At 38.1% G+C, this 18,927-nt stretch overlaps 2 protein-coding genes across 2 annotated transcripts; one reads left to right on the forward strand and one right to left on the reverse strand.

Moving 5' to 3' along the window:
• The first annotated feature begins 1,746 nt into the window (after positions 1-1,746).
• On the forward strand, positions 1,747-12,053 carry LOC149814052 (uncharacterized). Its single transcript, XM_089989158.1, has 10 exons — positions 1,747-1,815; positions 2,436-2,642; positions 2,762-2,873; positions 4,164-4,276; positions 6,184-6,252; positions 6,733-6,848; positions 6,948-7,002; positions 7,138-7,258; positions 11,568-11,710; positions 11,806-12,053. Exons 2-10 carry the CDS (start codon positions 2,502-2,504, stop codon positions 11,908-11,910), a joined length of 975 nt encoding a protein of 324 aa, XP_089845284.1. The 5' UTR covers positions 1,747-1,815; positions 2,436-2,501; the 3' UTR covers positions 11,911-12,053.
• A 1,470-nt stretch (positions 12,054-13,523) lies between these two features.
• Positions 13,524-16,714, reverse strand: LOC149814053 (ethylene-responsive transcription factor WRI1-like). The gene is made up of 7 exons (XM_089989861.1): positions 16,551-16,714; positions 16,329-16,411; positions 16,173-16,181; positions 15,817-15,905; positions 15,584-15,708; positions 15,377-15,453; positions 13,524-13,966 (listed from the first exon to the last, which is right to left on the reverse strand). The coding sequence occupies exons 1-7, from the start codon at positions 16,712-16,714 to the stop codon at positions 13,524-13,526; spliced, it is 990 nt and encodes a 329-aa protein (XP_089845987.1).
• Between the last annotated feature and the right edge of the window lie 2,213 nt (positions 16,715-18,927).

An 18,927-nucleotide genomic window follows, 5' to 3' on the forward strand; every position in this document is an offset into this window, starting at 1 on the left:
AAGGATATGAATGCTTTGAACCTCACCGAGGACATGGCGTTGGATAGAAATGATTGGAGGAAAAGGATTCATGTGGAAGACCCAAAATGAATTTCTTTTTTGGTTCATATCGCTGACCCCAATTGTTTTGGGATGAAGGCGTAGTTGTTGTTGTTGTTGTATTGGATTCAGACCTGGGTCTTATCAGACCCACCATAAGAAAATTCATACCCGGCCCCGATAAAAACTACATGAACCAGGCCCAGGTCATACCCGGTAAAATAATATTTTTTTTATCATTTTTACATTGAAAAATTGCAGGTCTTAATCGGAACTCAGGTTTCTGGTATAAAACGGGAATGTTATTATTATACTCTTATACATATTATAAAATCATATATCGGGTAGGGGTGGAGATTCTTAATCTTGAATTTATAAAACGGGAATGTTATTATCACTGTCATCCCTACCCATTAGGATACACCTTAAAAACATGTGGTTGTAAAAGAGATTCTTAATCTTGAATTTATAAATTCAGTTCCAGCTTTAATCCCAAACTTGTTTCTAGATTTTACCCAAGTAAAAACATGTGATAGAAGACATTTTACGAAAAGTAAAAATAAGTAAAACAATGAAACACTTTTACTTGGAATTCCTGGTTAGGGGTGACCGTGACTTGTTACCTGACATGTGATGACCATGGTTCGAAACCCACACGAACCATGCCTTTGCTGCAAGGCTGAAGTGGGTGTACACCCTGATGAATGGGAGAACTCCGAGAGTTTTACTAACCAAAAGTCTGCTAATTGAAGTGGGATAGGGATGTCAATGAATCAGATTTTATCCAATATCGGACGGAATTTGATTCTATTTACTTGCATTTGGTAAGCCAAAATAATATCTGACTGTAGTTTGGATTTTTTGCAACCGAATTCAACAAATATCCAAATCCATTTGCATGTAAAAGAAAAACGGAGCTAGCATGGTTTTTGTTTTACCATCAAAATCCGTTGGTCAACATCCGATTAGTTAGGGTTGTCAATGAGTTGGGTCAGGGACTCAGGGTCAGGTCAGGGCAGACCCGGACCCACCCATATAATTAATGAGCAAGTTCAGGTCTGGGGTGTGTTTTTGTTGGGTCACGAAAACAGAATCTAAAACCTGGACCCGCATAATTTCAAAATTTTATTTTTACTAAGAATACATATAAAATACTCGGGTTGGGTACTCGGCGAAAATCATAATCCAAACCTGGCCCACATATTGCTCAGGTCAGGTTTGGGTCAGCAATGCCCATACTCGAGAATTTGAGTTCGGGTAGGATTGGGTACCCGGTACAAACCCAACCCATTGACAGCCCTACGATTAGTCGAATCTAGTATTCCCACATCCGATCCCAATCAGAACCGTTTACATACCTCGCCAAAAAAAAAAAAGAGTCAAGCCAGTGGTTTGATTGACTCGAGCCTTTGATTCATAAATGGCGCTCAGGTCCTCTCCTTCTTTAGATCTCTTACTAGCCAAGTTAAGAACAGAAAAATAAGTTTCCAAAAACAAAGAACAAGGGGAAAATCCAAACCCCCAACAAATTGTCTTCCCTCAATCTTCATGGAAATCGTAGAAGAGCAGTTCTGAAATCTCGTTTTTTTAATATTCGTCGCTTCTGTGCAATCGAGGGATACAAATCTATACGTTTTTTCCCCTTCTTTTTCCTTTTTTTCCTTTGAGATCTTTGGACGGTGGACTCCTGGTTCGGAAATCTTGCTCCAAAATTTGTGTGTGTGTTGGTTTCTAATTCTACAGAGTTGGGTTGCAACCGCTCCATCCAATATATTGGTAAAAGTTTCTCTTAGGTCTTCGAAATTGATTCTTTTTTTCTTTTTTTGGTTATCTATTGTTTATGTTTGATTTAGTTGTGAGGGAAAAAAAGTTCACCACCATGCCTTGGGTCTCAATCTGAAATTTTTGGTTTGTTCCTGTGTGAATTTTTGAGAATGGGATCGTTGGAAGTTGGGTACTATAGCATTCTTTCTTGATCACTGTACGAGCTGTTCTCTAGATATTTTATCATGGAGAGATCTAGATATTGGGCAGAAATTTGATTGGGTTTTGTTAAAATCACAAGGAGAACTCTTCAGTTCGTGTGAAGACATCCTGTGAGAAATAAGTGGTTTTTGATGTAGAATGTACTGCCTATTCTTTTGGTTGCTTCTCATGTTCCACTTTTTTGGCCTTTTTGGATACAAGAATTCATTTTGTTGGTGATCTGAACTTGACAGAAGAAAAATTGCGTAAAATTATTGCATTTTAAAGTTTATCTTGGATACTTGATTGCTTCTTTGTTTGACACTCTCATAATTGCATGTGTCCTTTTTTTTTTGTGCTAATGGTTGCATGGGGATCACAAAGTACGTGTCAAACACATGCTCAAAAATTGCTTGCTTCGCCTGTTTCAGGTAAAATCTGTGCGATCATATCGCAGTTCAAGAACAACAAAGAAGTGCAGCTGGTGGACTTCTGTCATGACTTCACGAACTTTAAGGAGGAGACGGCACCATGGAGACGTTGACGGGAAGAAGCATGAGAATCTTGAGACAAATGGATTAGATTCCTTAAGTGAGCCTTTGCTTGGGAGTGCACGTGATAGTGATAGCTTTTCAGATGTATGTTATCATCATTTATTCCTTTGAAGCTGAACAAACTGGTGTTTGTGTTCAATGTGTTGCATTGAACTCAATTTGATGACATCCAATCTTTGAGAGGGTCTGTCTTTTATATGCAGGGAGATGATCACAGAAGCGATGAGGATACTTGGGATGATCAGAAGAAAAAGGAGAAACTGCACTGGGCTTTTCTGTTCTCACAATTGATAGCTCATTGGACTCAATTGCTGGGTAGCGGTTTGTTCATTATTTATCTGCTCTCGACAGTAGTCATTCTGTTTGTATGGACTGCTAGTTGAAATTGTGTGCCCTTTTGAGCTGCTTTGCCTTTCTGTTTTGGGTGCTTCCATTTTTTACTATGAGAATATATTAAAAAGTATTTGCCACATCGTTAGAAGTGTTCTCTCTATTGAATATGATCTTCTTCATCATTGCCCATTGAAAAGTTAGTTTTTTTTGTAGATTCAGGATTTGAAATTTCAAGATTGTCATAACTAATTCCTTTCTCAAATCATTCTGTATAATCTTGATGGCATGCATATCCTACCGAACCTCAATAATTTTGAAGTGGATATTGTAGGCATATAAACAAGGCTGACCCTATGGTAGTTGTTATGTTGTGGATCGAGATGGTGACGAGACACGTAACAGCAAGGTAGTGACTTCTAAAAGTCTAGACCATATCAGCTTTGATGGAACAAGATCGATGCCTATCTCCAATAATCACTTCCATGCTCATAGGATCTTATTTATCCAACTTTCATGGATCTGGGCACATGTACACAAATCAAAACACAAGCATTGGGATAGCAAGCATGATTCTTAATCGATGGACTAATGTGTTAAAAAAGCTGAAGACTTGAAGTACAATCAACTTGCAGCAAAAATAAACATATATTTGTGCTAGTAAGATGGTGCAGATATTGTTTGGACTCAGTTCAGGACTTGTTATGTTGTTTATTTTCCCTACCACATACATGTCTGCGTCAAATATGCAAACAGTTGTACAAGTGAAGAAACGGCCTTGTTTCCATGTAAACCCCTCATGGTCTCTTTCATGATATCTTCTTTTTAACCCTTGTTGCCACTTTAGAATTTATTGATCATTTTAAATCCACTATTGCCTCAATTTTGTCGCCCTATTTTCCATGTAATTGATCCTCTTCTATGTTTTGCTTTTGGTTGATGAACTTCCTTGATAATCTGTGGTAGTGCATTATCTTTTTGAGGGATTTAACATAGTATTAGTTTTCAACATTAGTTCATAAAAATGAGTGGAATATATAGCAAGCTTATGTCCCATCACTGAAGCCTGTAAAAAGTATAGGATAAGTATGCAAATGAAAATACAGAAACTTCTTGTGATGAATTCTGAGCTTAAGCAATGGACTGCCAATTATTTCTCTAAGTTATTATGGCTGCACTGTATCTTGGTTCTGCTTGTAAAATGAGTACGGGATAATCTATTGAGATTAAATCAGTTTCGGGTGTAGTTGCTGATGACTACTCTGTTATTTGCAGCAAACATTGTAATAGGCACTGGATCAGTTATTGGGTGGCTTCTACCTCTTCCTTCTGTCATTAATTTCGGAAGTGAGAAGAAAAACCTTCTAGGTTTTCTGAGTCCTTTGCAGGTGATTTCCACTTACATAATCTTCCACAAGAAAATGCATATTAGGAGAGAAATGTTGTTTCCGCAAGAAATTTCTAAGGAAATATGATGTTTTTATGTGTATGCATTGTGAACCAAGAATTATTGGCATCCATATGTATTGTCGCCATTAAAAAAATTTGTTCATCATGGAATATGATAGATAATCTCTTTGAGATTTGCATATGTAATTTTGATAGATAATCTCTTTGAGATTTGCATATGTGATTTCAATGCTTTTCTAGTTATATTATATCTATAAAATTTCTTGCAGAAGTATTGCTAACTTACCCCATCCATCCCATTGGAACCATCTCTGAATACTTCCCTTCTCCGCATTCCAAGAGTCTTATGTATGCTCTGCCTGAAGGGTGAAAGAGTTCTTCTTGCACCCCCATGCATGCTTCTCTAGAAGCAATAATTATAACTTGTTCTAGGTTTCTCTTTTTCTGAATTTTCTTTCAGTGTGACTACAACCTCTTAGCTTCATGCAGCAGACGTTCTGTGAAATCAATGATGTAGGATCTCATTGGTCTTGAAACAAGCTTGAGATAGAAGAGGGGGATTTACTTGACAAGGTTGGACTTGACTCTGGTGGGAATTTCTCCAATGAGGCCTGGATGTCTGTCTGGGTCCAATTTATTCTGCATCTGACTCAATTGAGAAATAAATGCCTACAGTATATTTAGAAGTCAAAATTGAAGCTTTTTTTCTGCATGTGTAATACATGAGGATGTAAAAAGGGAATGTTTTAAGAGGAGCATGTTCCTATTTTGAGCTTTTACAAAGGGCGCCCTCCAGGAAACCCCCAAATTCATGAGCATCAAATAATGAGAGTATGAAGACGTCAAACATCCATGCCATTGAGCACTGGATCATCAGGCATTCATAAGAGTGGTTCTTGCCTGATGATGGAAGTGGAAAAGTGACTGCATGGTTCATGTGATAGTGCAGATACTTGCTTGATCCTGTTTGTCAATTTTGTCTTAAAACAATTATTTGTCCTTCTTTTTCTCTGATTGGGTGATCTAGTTTGAATGCTGATAATTAACATTTAATAACTTTATTGATCTTGTGGTGAAACTCGAGCAAAATTGAATGCAAGAGCTTTCTCATGCCCCAATTTTCTTGTTTTTTCTTTCAACCTCTTATCAATTGGATCTTGTTCTTTTTATGGTGTAATTCCAAAGTATACATGAATATGAAGCTTCCAGTCTCTATGAAGTTTGAAAGCAAGAAAATCAGATATCAGATGATAGACTACGGCTTACGAGTCACAACCAGGTTGATCCTCAAATAATATTCCCTAATCTTCTTCAATATAAATTCCAGTTATAAGCATCAAAAAGCTTGTCTTGAGAACCTCTATTTTCAATTGTCTAATGCTTGAATGGTGAATCTTTATATGCTTTTAGGCATGCTTTCAGACAATTGTCAGTACCCACATGGATGTGCTAAAGTAGCCATACTTTTAGCTAATATATTGTATATGGACTTGATCGTGTCAGAAAGTTTTGCAAACTTGCTATCACCAAAAAAATTTATTAGCTTTCTTGTTCCAATATGAAGATTTGGTCTAAAGTTACTATTATCATAAATGGCATGCACTGTAAGGTTGAAAAAGTAAACTGTAGGCTGTCATTTCTGTGCTAGATTGTGTTCTTTGAAAAGCAATCTATTTTCTTACAAGCCATATGTTTGCTGACATAATTTTGTGGATTTTTGGCTTTCCACTTGCCCATTTAGTTATAAAACAGGTTGTTCTAGCTAACATCTTTGCTCCAGATTTCTATTTGTATTAGTTCCCCAAGTCAGTATCGTGGTTTTTACTTCTCTGCATATATGTGGTATCTCACATTATGTTACATATTTGATTCCATAAAATTGCAGGAAGAAAGTTTGAGAGCTTTGCAACAGAGGTTGGGAGTTCCTTTCGATGGTTCTCGTTTAGATCATCAAGTAAACATTCAACTTACATTTGTTCATTTTCTATATTGCATCACCTGGTCTACTTCTCCTTAATATGGTGGTATGGTTGACCTTTGTTTCCGTTTTTCTCTTGCATTTCTTCTCATCACGGAGTTTATTGCTAGTGCTTCTTTATCTCTTAAGTTTTAGATTTAAGGTTATTGATTTTGTTTCCTTTTTTTCCCTTAAGAATTTGTAGCTATAGTGACCAAAGATTTGGCAAGTGTGATGTATTGGAAAAACTAAAAAATCTTTGTGTTTGGAGAGAGAAACTGCCAATTTCTTTCCTGTTTTAGTTTCCTTTTATATTTTTGCAGTTTTCAAAAGTTCAAATTTCATTTAAGTTAGAATCCCAAGAACACAAAATCTGTGGTTTAGATTTTGAACCTTTGAACTATAAAATCCTCATGAAGCCAGTGCATTACAATTCTCCAAGTTTATGCATAATCAAGACACACAACATTTTTGTAGGATGCCCTCAAGCAGCTTTGGAGCCTGGCTTACCCTGGCCGAGAACTTCCATCACTTAAATCAGAACTGTGGAAAGAGATGGGTTGGCAAGGTTCTGATCCATCGACTGATTTTAGGTATGATACAGGAAGCAAGAATATCATGAAGAACAAATGACCAGTACTCAATGCCTCTTGTTAGTGAGTTCGCATTTTGATTTTTTGCCATGTTTTCAGGGGAGGGGGATATATATCATTGGAGAACTTGATTTTTTTTGCACACAAGTATCCGGTATGCCATGCAACCTTGTCAAATTATTCCTGGTTTCTTTTCATCAGCTTCAGTGAAATGAACCAAAAAGAAAAGAAGATAACATGAATATTAGCTAATATGGAAGTTTATGCTTTCTTTTCATTGCTTTTCAAGGACTCATTCCAGAGTCTGTTGCATAAACAAGAAGGGAGAAGGTCTGATTGGGAGTATCCATTTGCTGTGGCTGGAGTAAATATATCTTTTATGTTGGTGCAAATGTTGGACCTACAGTCAGGTATGGTATGGCAACGGGTGCTTTTTGTGATGTTAATTGCGTGGTTAAGTTCCCACTTCTCATGTTGCAATTCTTTATTCTCCGTCTCCCCTTGTCATTAGGTTGTTTCGCAGTCAGGAACTCACATCAACTAATCCCTGGTCATTAAAAGTTCAGCATGGAATTGGAGTGAGCAAAACTATATAGTGAAATTTCCTACTGGCATAGGGCTCAATAAATGATTTGAAAGTTCTGATGCCGCAAAAATATTTTAGAGGCTGAGTCATTGTAAATCCCTCAAGAAAGTGTATGGCTATTTTACAGTGAGTTCTTTTAACGCTTATGTCTGTATCTTGTGTCAACACAAGCAGCACCTAATGCAGATATCTGACATGCTGCAAAGGCCCGTGGCATTTGATGAGCACAGTCAACACCATGTCCCTAAATTCGTTTATGTTATGTTCTTGATCCTTTATTTCGCAGTTACTTTTTCTTTCTTTCTAAAGTCTGTCATTGATGGGTATAATTGAATTGGTAGCTTGTAATTGTGCAATAAGGTTTCCATTTCATCTGGGAAAAGCCATCTCTTTATCAACAATGCCTTTGCCATTGAACCAGTAGTGTTCCTTTATTAGATAGGAAGACATTTGATAAATACTAACTCTCAGTTAGAGTATGAGAATGGAAAAACCATTAGATAATGAACTATTAGTATTAGTTATAGGCCATCTCTGAAGATGAATATATGTGTCTCTGTTTATAACTGGGCACCTATCAAGCTTTGGAGAAATTTCTGTCTGTGTCGTGTATCTATGTTATAACTTATATCCCTTGTCTGGGTCTGTGTGACAGTTTTTAGTTTTATCTAGATAATGGAGGAAATTTGTCCTGCTAGAGAAATATCAAACGCCTGAACCAAATTTCATATTTTGTTTCTTGAGGTTGATTAAGAACTCATAATTTTCAGTTGGATTCATGACCTAGAACCAAATTTAACTCCGCCTGTGTAGTTATACACTGCCGGTCCCAAGCCCGGATAAAGGAGGAGGGTTGCGGTAGGCCTGTGACAGCCAGCATAAAAACTTTGTCATATCCTATGAAAATGAACCAATATGAGAATTTCGTTGGGGCGTTCCCTACTGAGCGACGCGCTGTACTCTCTAGGCCCGGAGGCAGTGATAAATGTGCAAGGGTTGCTAGGTCGTCGCTCAGAAGCGACGCGTCACACCGGCGCCCGGGTGTGGTGTCAAATAGGCAAGGGTTCCCTCACTTTGTTGGACGGGTGGGGGTAAAGAAGTTAGTCCAAGACCATAAAATTAGGTTAGCCACTTGGAACATAGGGTCTTTAACTGGTAAGTTGGTAGAGTTAGTAGATGTTATGTGTAGGAGAAAGATTGATATTTTATGTCTTCAAGAGACCAAATGGGTAGGTGAGAAAGCTAAAGTGATAGAACCTTGGGGATATAAGATTTGGTATACAGGAATAAATAGGAATAGGAATGGAGTAGGGATTGTTATGAGTCGTCAGTTTATAGATAATGTAGTTGAGGTCCGTAGGAAGGGTGATAGAATTTTACTTATTAAATTAGTATTAGGTACGGATATTATTAATATTATTAGTGTTTATGCACCTCAAGTAAGTTTAGATGATTCCATTAAGCATCAATTTTGGGAAGATTTAGATGGAGTAGTACAAGAGACATCCTATGGAGAAAAGTTTTTCATCGGCGGTGACCTTAATGGACATGTAGGCATTAGTAGGGATGGATTTGAGAATATCCATGGAGGCTATGGTATAGGAGAAAGAAATGAAAGTGGAGAAAGGATTTTAGATTTTTGTTTGTCCTATGATATGATCTTAGCAAACACTTGGTTTAGGAAGAGGGAGTCTCACCTAGTAACATTTAAAAGTGGGGTTAATACGAGTCAGATAGATTTTTTCCTACTTAGAAAGAGAGATAGGGGTTGTTGCATCGATTGTAAGGTTATACCAGGAGAAAGTGTAGCTACACAACATAGAGTCTTAATTTTAGATCTTAGAATTAGACAATGCCGCAAAAGGGATAGACATAGGATAGATCCTAGAATTAAGTGGTGGGCACTGAAAGGAGCTAAACAAGGAATGTTTGTAGAGCAGGTAGTTAAGGAAGTTGATTGGTGTCTCGAGGAGGATTCAGAATCAATGTGGAATAAGATAGCGGGTGGTATGAGAAAAGTAGCTAAGGAGGTATTGGGTGAGTCTAAAGGCGGTGCACCACTAGGTAAAGATACATCATGGTGGAACGAGGATGTCAAATTAGCTATTAAGGTTAAAAGAGAGTGTTATAGAAATCTAAGAGTCGTGATAATGAGAATTTGGAGAAGTATATGATAGCAAAGAAGGAAGCTAAAAAAGTTGTTCGAAACGCGAGGGCTAAGGTATATAAGGAGGTTTATGACAAGTTGGATACCAAAGAAGGCGAGAAGGATATTTATAGGCTTGCAAAGATGAGAGATAGGAAATCGAAGGATTTGGGTATGGTTAGATGTATCAAAGATGAAACGCAAAGGGTTTTAGTCAAAGATGAGGAGATTAAGGAGAGATGGAAAGATTATTTTGATAAGCTATTTAATGATAGTCATGCTCAAGATCTTGGAGACTTCTCCATTCCTTTTCATGAGATAAATCGTGACTTCATGCGCAATATTCAAAAGAAAGAAATTGCAGAGGCTTTGAAGAAAATGAAATCAAGAAGGGCAGTTGGCCCAGATGGTATACCTATCGAGGCTTGGAAATGCTTGGGAGAGAAAGGTTTAGAATGGTTGACAAATCTTTTTAACTTGATTTGGCGAACAAATAAGATGCCTAATGAGTGGAGGAAGAGTACTTTGGTGCCTTTATATAAGAATAAGGGTGATATACAAGATTGCACAAACTATCGTGGTATAAAACTCATGAGTCATACTATGAAACTTTGGGAGAGGGTGATTGAGTCTAGGTTGAGGAAGGTTGTCATGATATCGGAGAATCAATTTGGTTTTATGCCTGGAAGATCAACTATGGAAGCTATACATCTTCTTAGACAACTTATTGAAAGATATAGAGAGAGGAACAAAGATTTGCATATGGTTTTTATTGATTTAGAGAAGGCATACGATAGAGTACCTAGGGACGTTCTCTGGTGGACAATGATGAAGAAAGGTGTTTCTCTCAAGTACATTAGTATAATTAAAGATATGTATGAAGGAGTAGTAACCAATGTCCGCACTTGTGGAGGGGTGACAACCAATTTTCCGATAACGGTTGGGTTACATCAAGGATCTGCTTTAAGCCCTTTCCTATTTGCGATAGTGATGGATGAGCTTACGAGATCAATTCAAGAAAATGTACCGTGGTGTATGTTGTTTGCTGATGATATTGTTTTGATTGATGAGTCTAGAGCTGGGGTTAATGCTAAGTTAGAATTATGGAGACAGACATTGGAAGCTAGAGGTTTTAAGTTGAGTAAGAGTAAGACTGAATATATGGAATGTCGGTTTAGTAAGCAATGAAGTAGGGATGGGAGTGTAGTGAAGCTTGGTGAGCAAGATATACCGGTGAATGATTATTTCAAATATTTGGGATCCATCATTCAAAAGTATGGAGAAATTGATGGAGATGTAAATCATAGGATAAAGGTTGGGTGGATGAAATGGAAAAGTGCTACTGGAGTGCTGTGCGATCGTAGAATGCCATTGCGGTTGAAGGAAAAGTTTTATAGGACAACTATTAGACCCGCTTTACTATATGGTACGGAATGTTGGGCTGCCAAGAGACATCATATTCAAAAAATGAGTGTAGCTGAGATGCGGATGCTTAGATGGATGTGTGGAAATACAATAAAAGATAAGATTCGGAACGAAGAGATACGTAAGAAGGTAGGTGTTGCACCCATTGAAAATAAGATGCGAGAGAATCGTTTACGGTGGTTTGGACATATTCGGCGAAGGCCTAATGATGCTCCAGTTAGAAGGTTGGAGAAATGGGAAAATATATTAGTTAAAAGAGGTCGGGGTAGGCCTAGGAAGACTTGGATGGAGATGATAGGAAAGGATATGAATGCTTTGAACCTCACCGAGGACATGGCGTTGGATAGAAATGATTGGAGGAAAAGGATTCATGTGGAAGACCCAAAATGAATTTCTTTTTTGGTTCATATCGCTGACCCCAATTGTTTTGGGATGAAGGCGTAGTTGTTGTTGTTTGTTGTTGTTGTTTATTCATGACCTAGAAAGAATCTTGATTGAATTTTGAGTTCTATTGCAACTATTAGTTTTAAGTGTTTGCGGTGTCTTATAAATTTTCTTGCAGGGAAGCCGAGTTCTACAGTGGGAATGAACTTTTTGAAACTACTTGCAGAAGATGAGATGGCGTTTGACAACCTGTTTTGTGTAGCATTCCAGATGCTGGATGCCCAATGGCTTGCTAAGCGTGCTTCATATATGGAATTCAATGTAATAACACACGATTTAGTGGTTCTTGTTCTTTCCTGCATGAGCTTAGCTCTGGTATTTTCCATAAATAACTATTTTTCTTTTTAATTTTTCAGGAGGTTCTGAAATCAACAAGTATGCAGTTAGGACGTGAGCTATCGCTGGAAGATGTTTACAACATCAGGGATCTGCCTGCATATAACCTGTTACGTAGATACTAGATAGGCAATTCCTTGCCTATGAAATTAGTGTTTTTTACCTGTAATCTTATACAGTTGCATTGTTGCGTTTTTCAATGTTGTAAATTTGCAACGTAATTTCAATTAATTTGAAGATGCCTTTTGCATAAGGCTTTTCAACATAAGTTCAGTCTACTATGTTTCACTGTTATTGCTTCAGACTCCGGCAGCATAATGTGACACTCTCCTTTCTGAATCTGATGCTTAAAATATATATCAAGTGCATTAAAGTAGGGGCTATTACAGCGCAACTGTATCAGGGAACCCCAGGAGAAATCACTATATGATTCGAGAACAGTAACTTGAGTTGTGAACATCAAATGCATGATTAATACCTTGTCTTCTAACACAGATTTATTATGAAAAAAACTTTTCCAAATTCAAGGTCATCCATGTATGTAATCTTGATCTCCTCCCCTTAAATTTGCCTCACATATGGAACACTCTCCTGATGCTTGATCACATACTTCTTATGAAAGGCTGGGATTCTCCTTAGCTAAAGAGCCAATAGATGGTGCGTCTTGGAACGGTTCTGTTCACAAATAGGTGGAGAAAGCAATCATGATTCATGCAGAGTATATACATATACTTAGCTGTGTTTGTCCCTATAGCAGGAGATTCCAAGCGCTTGGCTTTACCCTGTTAATTACCATGGGGGCTTTCTAGTGCATCGGTTAAGATCCAAACCTAATGGGTCAGGTATGATGCCTATATGGGTCAGGTGTGGGCCTAGGTTCCAAGGATACCATCCAAAGCCAACGGGCTCAACCGAGGGGGTTACCCTTCATATTCAATTCAAACCTAAAGAGGCCTGTGTAAGACGGCAACTTTTCCATCAAACCATCTTTCTTGCTCCTTTACAGTTTTCATGGTTAATTGTAGTTCATGTCAAAGATATTTTGAGCCTCATAGTTGGGATGCTTAGCTGTACTATTTGATATTCTTTTAAAGATATTTGTATAATCGGGGCCATCTATTTGTGTGACTCTAAATCTCCTACTAACATGAACCCCACTGTCTGATACATGCAGCAAACTACGTGTATACCATATTGGTAGCATCATGAGTTCCATCTACTTTCTAACATTAAAGCTTCATTACCTACGCAATCACAGAAAAAAATGTTTTTTAGTTCATGACAATAATGTGCTCTCTCTCTCTCTCTCTCTCTGCGTTTCATGGCTACCTGATTGGACTACAGTGTTCAGAAAACCAGCTCCAAAACAGTTTTCTATCCGTTGTAAAGGTCTGGCAGTCCCATTCTCTTTTAGTTAATCTGGAAACGTCCCACAATTTGTAGCATGAGGTCAATGTTGGCTTGATGTTTAGAATCTAGTTGAAGTCACCATATCCCTACATTTCATCCAGTAGATACCATTCAACAGATTGGCATAGAATGTAACAGCCAACCAATCAGCATTTATGATATCAAAGTTCAACGCAATAAGGTCTGATAGAATTTTTCAAAAACAGAAAACACAATGCAAACTGTTACCAATTCAGTCCAATTCTAAGAGCAAATGCTGATGAGACAAGGAATAGGAACAGAGTTACTAGCAGACATGGGATCCACCAAAGCACAGTCCATTTCCTTATCAATACCAAGAAGGCTCTCGCCATCGAATGCACCGGGGGCTCTGGAAAATCTCGTCGAAGTTTATCCTACTTTCTCCTTCTCCAGGCCCATCCATGATCTCTGGGTTCTCGAATAAAAAATCCAAGCTCTCTGTGATATCAGCATCACTAAACAAGTGATGGATGTCTGAAACTTCTGTTCTTTCATTAAATTTCTCAATTTCAGCGTGAGTTTTATCATAGATAGAATTGACAATGATGATGCTCGAATTTTCTGTGCTAGAACATGTCGACGTGATGGCGTCATGTGGAATAGCACAAGGTGGTAAGAATTCATTGCAGGCACCAAAGACATCAGGTAAGTGTCCTCTGTAATTGCTTATATCAAAGTTGGTTACTGCATTTGGTCCTCTGTATTTGATAGCAGCAACGTCATAGGCAGCTGCAGCTTCTTCTTGAGTACCTGTATACATGAAAAGTAGATGTGACAACACTGACAAGAATAATTAACCAATAAGCTATTATATAGATCAATCAGTTCTACATAAAGTTCTTTTTTTGTTTGAAAGAACAGATTACATAAAGTTCTTGATGTCATGAAGATTGGATGCATCTTGGATGAGACTTTCTACTGACAATAAATGTTTGGAAAAATATAACATTTATATATGTAGAGAACCGCATCTGATATAAGAACATGGTAAATAGAAAGTTGACTAGGCATGTTGTTGCAGGGATCAGGAAGTCCTTTCCTGTATCCCGCAAATCTGATACCAAAATGCACTACTAAACTAAGTTTATTTATGAAAAGCCAGAACTACTGGAAATAACTGAAGAAAAAAAGGAAATTATCCAACTGAGAAATAATAAAACTAATAAAAACTGGAGATGAACTGTAACATGTCTTGATTCTCAAATTTAGACTGTCTATTTATAGATAGGGCTTTCTAATCCAAATAAACATCCTATTTTTGATAAGTTTCCTAAATCTAATTAACTTCCTGATTGAATATGAATCACATGCATAGATCCAATATCCAAATACAAGCTGAAAATCCAAATAAGAAATCCAAACTGCCAGAACAGATTCAGATAGATCTTATAGACCGGGTTCGACTCTCGCTTCCGCTTTGCATCACATGTTAATGTTTTTCAGAGGAAGTTACACATAAAATGGTCATATAATATTATCATTTAAAGGTAGGGCACCCAAAGAGAGGTTGTTAGAGTCTTGGACACATGCCTACGCAAACCTTTCACCAAAAAGGATCCTATCCACAGAGGATCTACATTGATCCTAGCCATCCAACTGATGGATCTGGACGGCTAGGTTTGAACATTAGATGAATGTCAGATCATGGGTTCCACACATGCATGCAAAAGGGTATTGTGACATGAATGCTTAAGGAACAGGCACATGCATTGGATGCCAAAGCATGTGAAATAGGCAAGCATTTCCCAGTGAAAAACTCACAAAGACGTACATATACATGGGATTTGCTAATATGCGGTAGAATGAGACAACCATGGTTAAGGGGTAGCTTAAGTACTTGATGGCTTTTGTTGACGAGAATTATATAAATACCACAAAAGTGTACTTGGGACTTGGGAGCTATTCACATGCTTCGTTGATAATGACAACTGAAATTTGAACGGCCACCTGTATAAGTGTCCTTGTAGTTCTAGTTTGGTCAACTCTGCAGTAAATGATTCTGATGCAACTAGTTTCACTCTGACCAAACGGTGGTAAAGCCCAATCCAGTTCCAAGTTGAAATAAACCCGCATAAAAAGTGGGACAGTGACAGCCCCATAGATCTCTCAAAAATATTTCAAATTAAAAAAGGAGAGAGAGAGAGAGAGGAGAGAGAGTACTAAAGGTCCCCAAATAGATATATTTGTGGCTCGAAACACGACCAATTCTTGCTTCCCAACGTCCGTTATGATGATGCCTAGAGGACACGACACGCAACATTAGTAAGCATTAAACAACTTTAACATGAAAAGAAAAAACTCAAAAGCCTATTGTGTGAAACATCATGAAAGTACACTATAGTTCCTACTATATTGATTTTGGCTCACCTTGCCACACCACGATATTTTGAGACTCCTCTGGAAAAGCCACTGCTGCTCCTCCTAAGAGAAGCCAAGTACTCTTCCTTTGTCATGCTCTGCATCTCCTTCAGGTCCTTTGCATATTCATTTAACTGCATATATATATTTATTTTCCCTTATTTTTCTAGTCTAGACATTTTTTAAGACGAATAAAAGGATTTATTATTCTTTTTCTTAATAATTTTCATGTATCTACTTACATGAAAGTTCAAAGTGGTGCCAACTCCCCAGTATTTAAGCGCAGCCAAATCGTATGTTCGGGCAGCAGCAAGTTCATCATCAAATGCTCCTGCATTTTCCCATGCATGCACAATCAAAAAGGTCTCTATAATATATTCGGGCAGCCAAATCGTATGTTCGGGCAGCAGCAAGTTCATCATCAAATGCTCCTTTGCACAAACAGCTATTAATTATGAAGATTGTTCTCTTTTAGAACCAGTTTTTTTTCCTTCAAATCCGTCATCAAGGATTTTGTGAACTTACACATTAATGAAACTAGAAAGAATGCATGCTTAGACAAAAAATTTAGTTTGAACAAAGGATGCGTGCCACTTACCCAGGTAAACTGAGCGCCAAACATGACCGTGGAGTATATATTATACAAAAACAGCACCAATTTGAGTCAGCCAAAGACAACCAAACAATGTTCAAGGGAAAAAAAATCAGAAGAAAATAAAAGAGACAGAGCTCCTTCTTTGTTGGGGTTTTCAACCTTGTCTTCCCTTCTTATTCTGTTTAAGATTCCAAGCATTCTTATCCCAAAGATGAGCTTCATACCTTCCTGTCCATCGATGCCTGAAGAAAGAAAATAGAAATGCATGCAGCCAAATCTTAGAATTAAACAAAAGAAAGAAATAAAAGCAAAATAGAAATCCAAATGAAGCATGCATGCAGCTAGAGGATGCATGGTCTACAAATATATGTATATGTCAACCTTGTTACTCCTCTGTAGATGGAGCTCCTCTTCCCTGTGCTATTATTGCAAGGGCTTCTTCCTTCATCAGGGCTCACATTCCTTTTCACGCGTTTGTTTCTGGGTGTGTCTGCAGCCTCATGAGCAGTGGAGGAAGGTGGTGTGGGAGTGATTGATGGCTTCATCTTTGGTGGTGGTAAGGCAAGACTAAAGGCTTGATTTGGGGTGGGCTGTCTTTGCCCACAGTGGAAATGTGGGGTTTTGTTAGTTCTCTGCCAAGTCTAGAGAATAGATAGAGAAGTCTAGACCATGCAGGCACTCTCCTTTTCCGGGTTGTTGCTCCTGTTTTTGGCCATATTTTCTTCAGCTGGTCACCTAATTCTTATACGAGAGAGAGAGAGAGAGAGAGAGAGAGAGAGAGAGAGAGAGAGGTGTCGGGTGGCTTTTTTGGATGCATCCTGATTTAAATATGAAAGGACAGTCCACTTTTTTTTTTAATGCAACGAACACTTGGCTGAGAAGAAAACCATGCTCCCAATGACATTCCACCTCCCTTGTCATGCATCCTCGTAGCATTTGGACTCTCTCTCTCTCTCTCTCTCTCTCTCTCTCTCTATATATATATATATATATATATATATATATATATATATATTTATTTATTTATTGATGATTCTTAGTCAAACTAGCCAGATCCCAATTTCGTGGTCTCCATCTACGTTATAAATAGTACACAAATTTGGAGTGACTTTTTAAAATCAATATAATGCCAACAAATTAGTAGAAGGTGGTGATCCTTTCTCCCTAAGTTCGACTCTAGAATGCCTTTAACTGGTGGGCTCCTTAAGGGTTTGGGTGTTGGTGTTGGTAACTCCACCTTTGAGTTTATCTAGGGATGGCAGTGGACCGGGCCAGGGACAACGGGGCTCCTGTCTCGCCCCGTTTGGACCGGGGATGAAGGGCATGAAGGCGGGGATGAAGGTTAAAATCTATCCCCGTGCAGGGATGGAGGCGGGGATGGACTTACGCTTTTCCCGTGGCCCGCCCCGCCCTGTCCCCAATCCTTTAAGAAATGACTATAGACTAAGGGGAAACAGGGCCCGTCTCGCCCCCATTTGGACCGGGGATGGAGGACATGAAACAAGGATGGAGGTTAAAATCCATCCCCGTGCAGGGATGAAGGCGGGGGTGGAGGTTCGGATTTTGAAACAGGGTGGGGGTGGAGACCTTGTCCCCTGCCCCCACCCCCGCCCCGGTCCACACTGCCATCCCTAAGTTTATCTGCTACAGGGGCACAGGGGCAGGCTCATTAAGTGACCCAGTTCTCATTGAAAGTTTTTCATCACAAAAATAATGCAACAAAATGTGATATTCTCAAAATAACACATTTTTCGAAGATATTGTGTTTTCGTTGCAATATTGATAGTGTAAAAACACTTTCATTTTACATTATTTTATAATTTAATTATATGTTATTATTTTTAATTTCTGTATACGCTGATATTTTCTTATAAAACCAGACTTCAAAATATCATGAGCTGAGATTTTCCCATGTGTGACTCTGCCACACTCAATTGGATGCATGGTTACATCCATTGACTTAGAAACGGTTTTGCTTAGGCTAAATTTGACTGCTTCCTTATGTAACCTGGTTCCAGCCCACTAGGTCATGGACCAACAAGATCTCATATGTGAGCATATTTGGCAGATTTCGAACATGAGATCTCAGATCCTAAACTTTCAAAAATACTCACATCATTAGATTCAATGCTCTCTCTCTTATATATCGAACAGTAGATCTCAGATCCAGTTTTAAATCCTGTGGTCTCAGATCGTCTCCGATCTCAGATCTGAAGTAATCAAACAGGCTCAAAGTGCTACATACTTGACGTCACTTTCTTTTTATATATGACGAGGAACTCTCACCAAGAACTGGGTCACTTAACAGGCCAGCTGCACTGCAAGGTAAACCCAGAGTGGGGCCAATGTAAAGCTTCTGTTACAATATTGACATGTCAATAAATATTTAAAGTCTCATTAAAACCTATTTGTTAAAAAAAAAAAAAAAACTAGTTCTTTTCAAGAAGTTTGGGCATATTAATAAAACTAGAAAACGGCCCTTAACAGGTTGAAAACCAAAGAGATACGCTGCCTAAAGTAAATAAACCAGCTTGGATGTTAAACATTCAACTTTTTCTCACCTTTCATCCATATTACAAGTGTGAATATATCAACCATTTCTAACTTGTAACCATGAGCATCAGACGAAAATTTGTTAAGACTACCATGCACACATCACCATAAGCATCACTGTATAGTAGTTAACTATAAGGCCCAAGAGTTTACTACCATCAACGTCATATTTTATAACATGAAGTAAAAAAGAGTAAAGGTGTCT

This window comes from Nuphar pumila, chromosome 15 (assembly GCF_984573655.1).
Source record: "Nuphar pumila chromosome 15, dmNupPumi1.hap1.1, whole genome shotgun sequence".
NCBI lineage: Eukaryota > Viridiplantae > Streptophyta > Magnoliopsida > Nymphaeales > Nymphaeaceae > Nuphar > Nuphar pumila.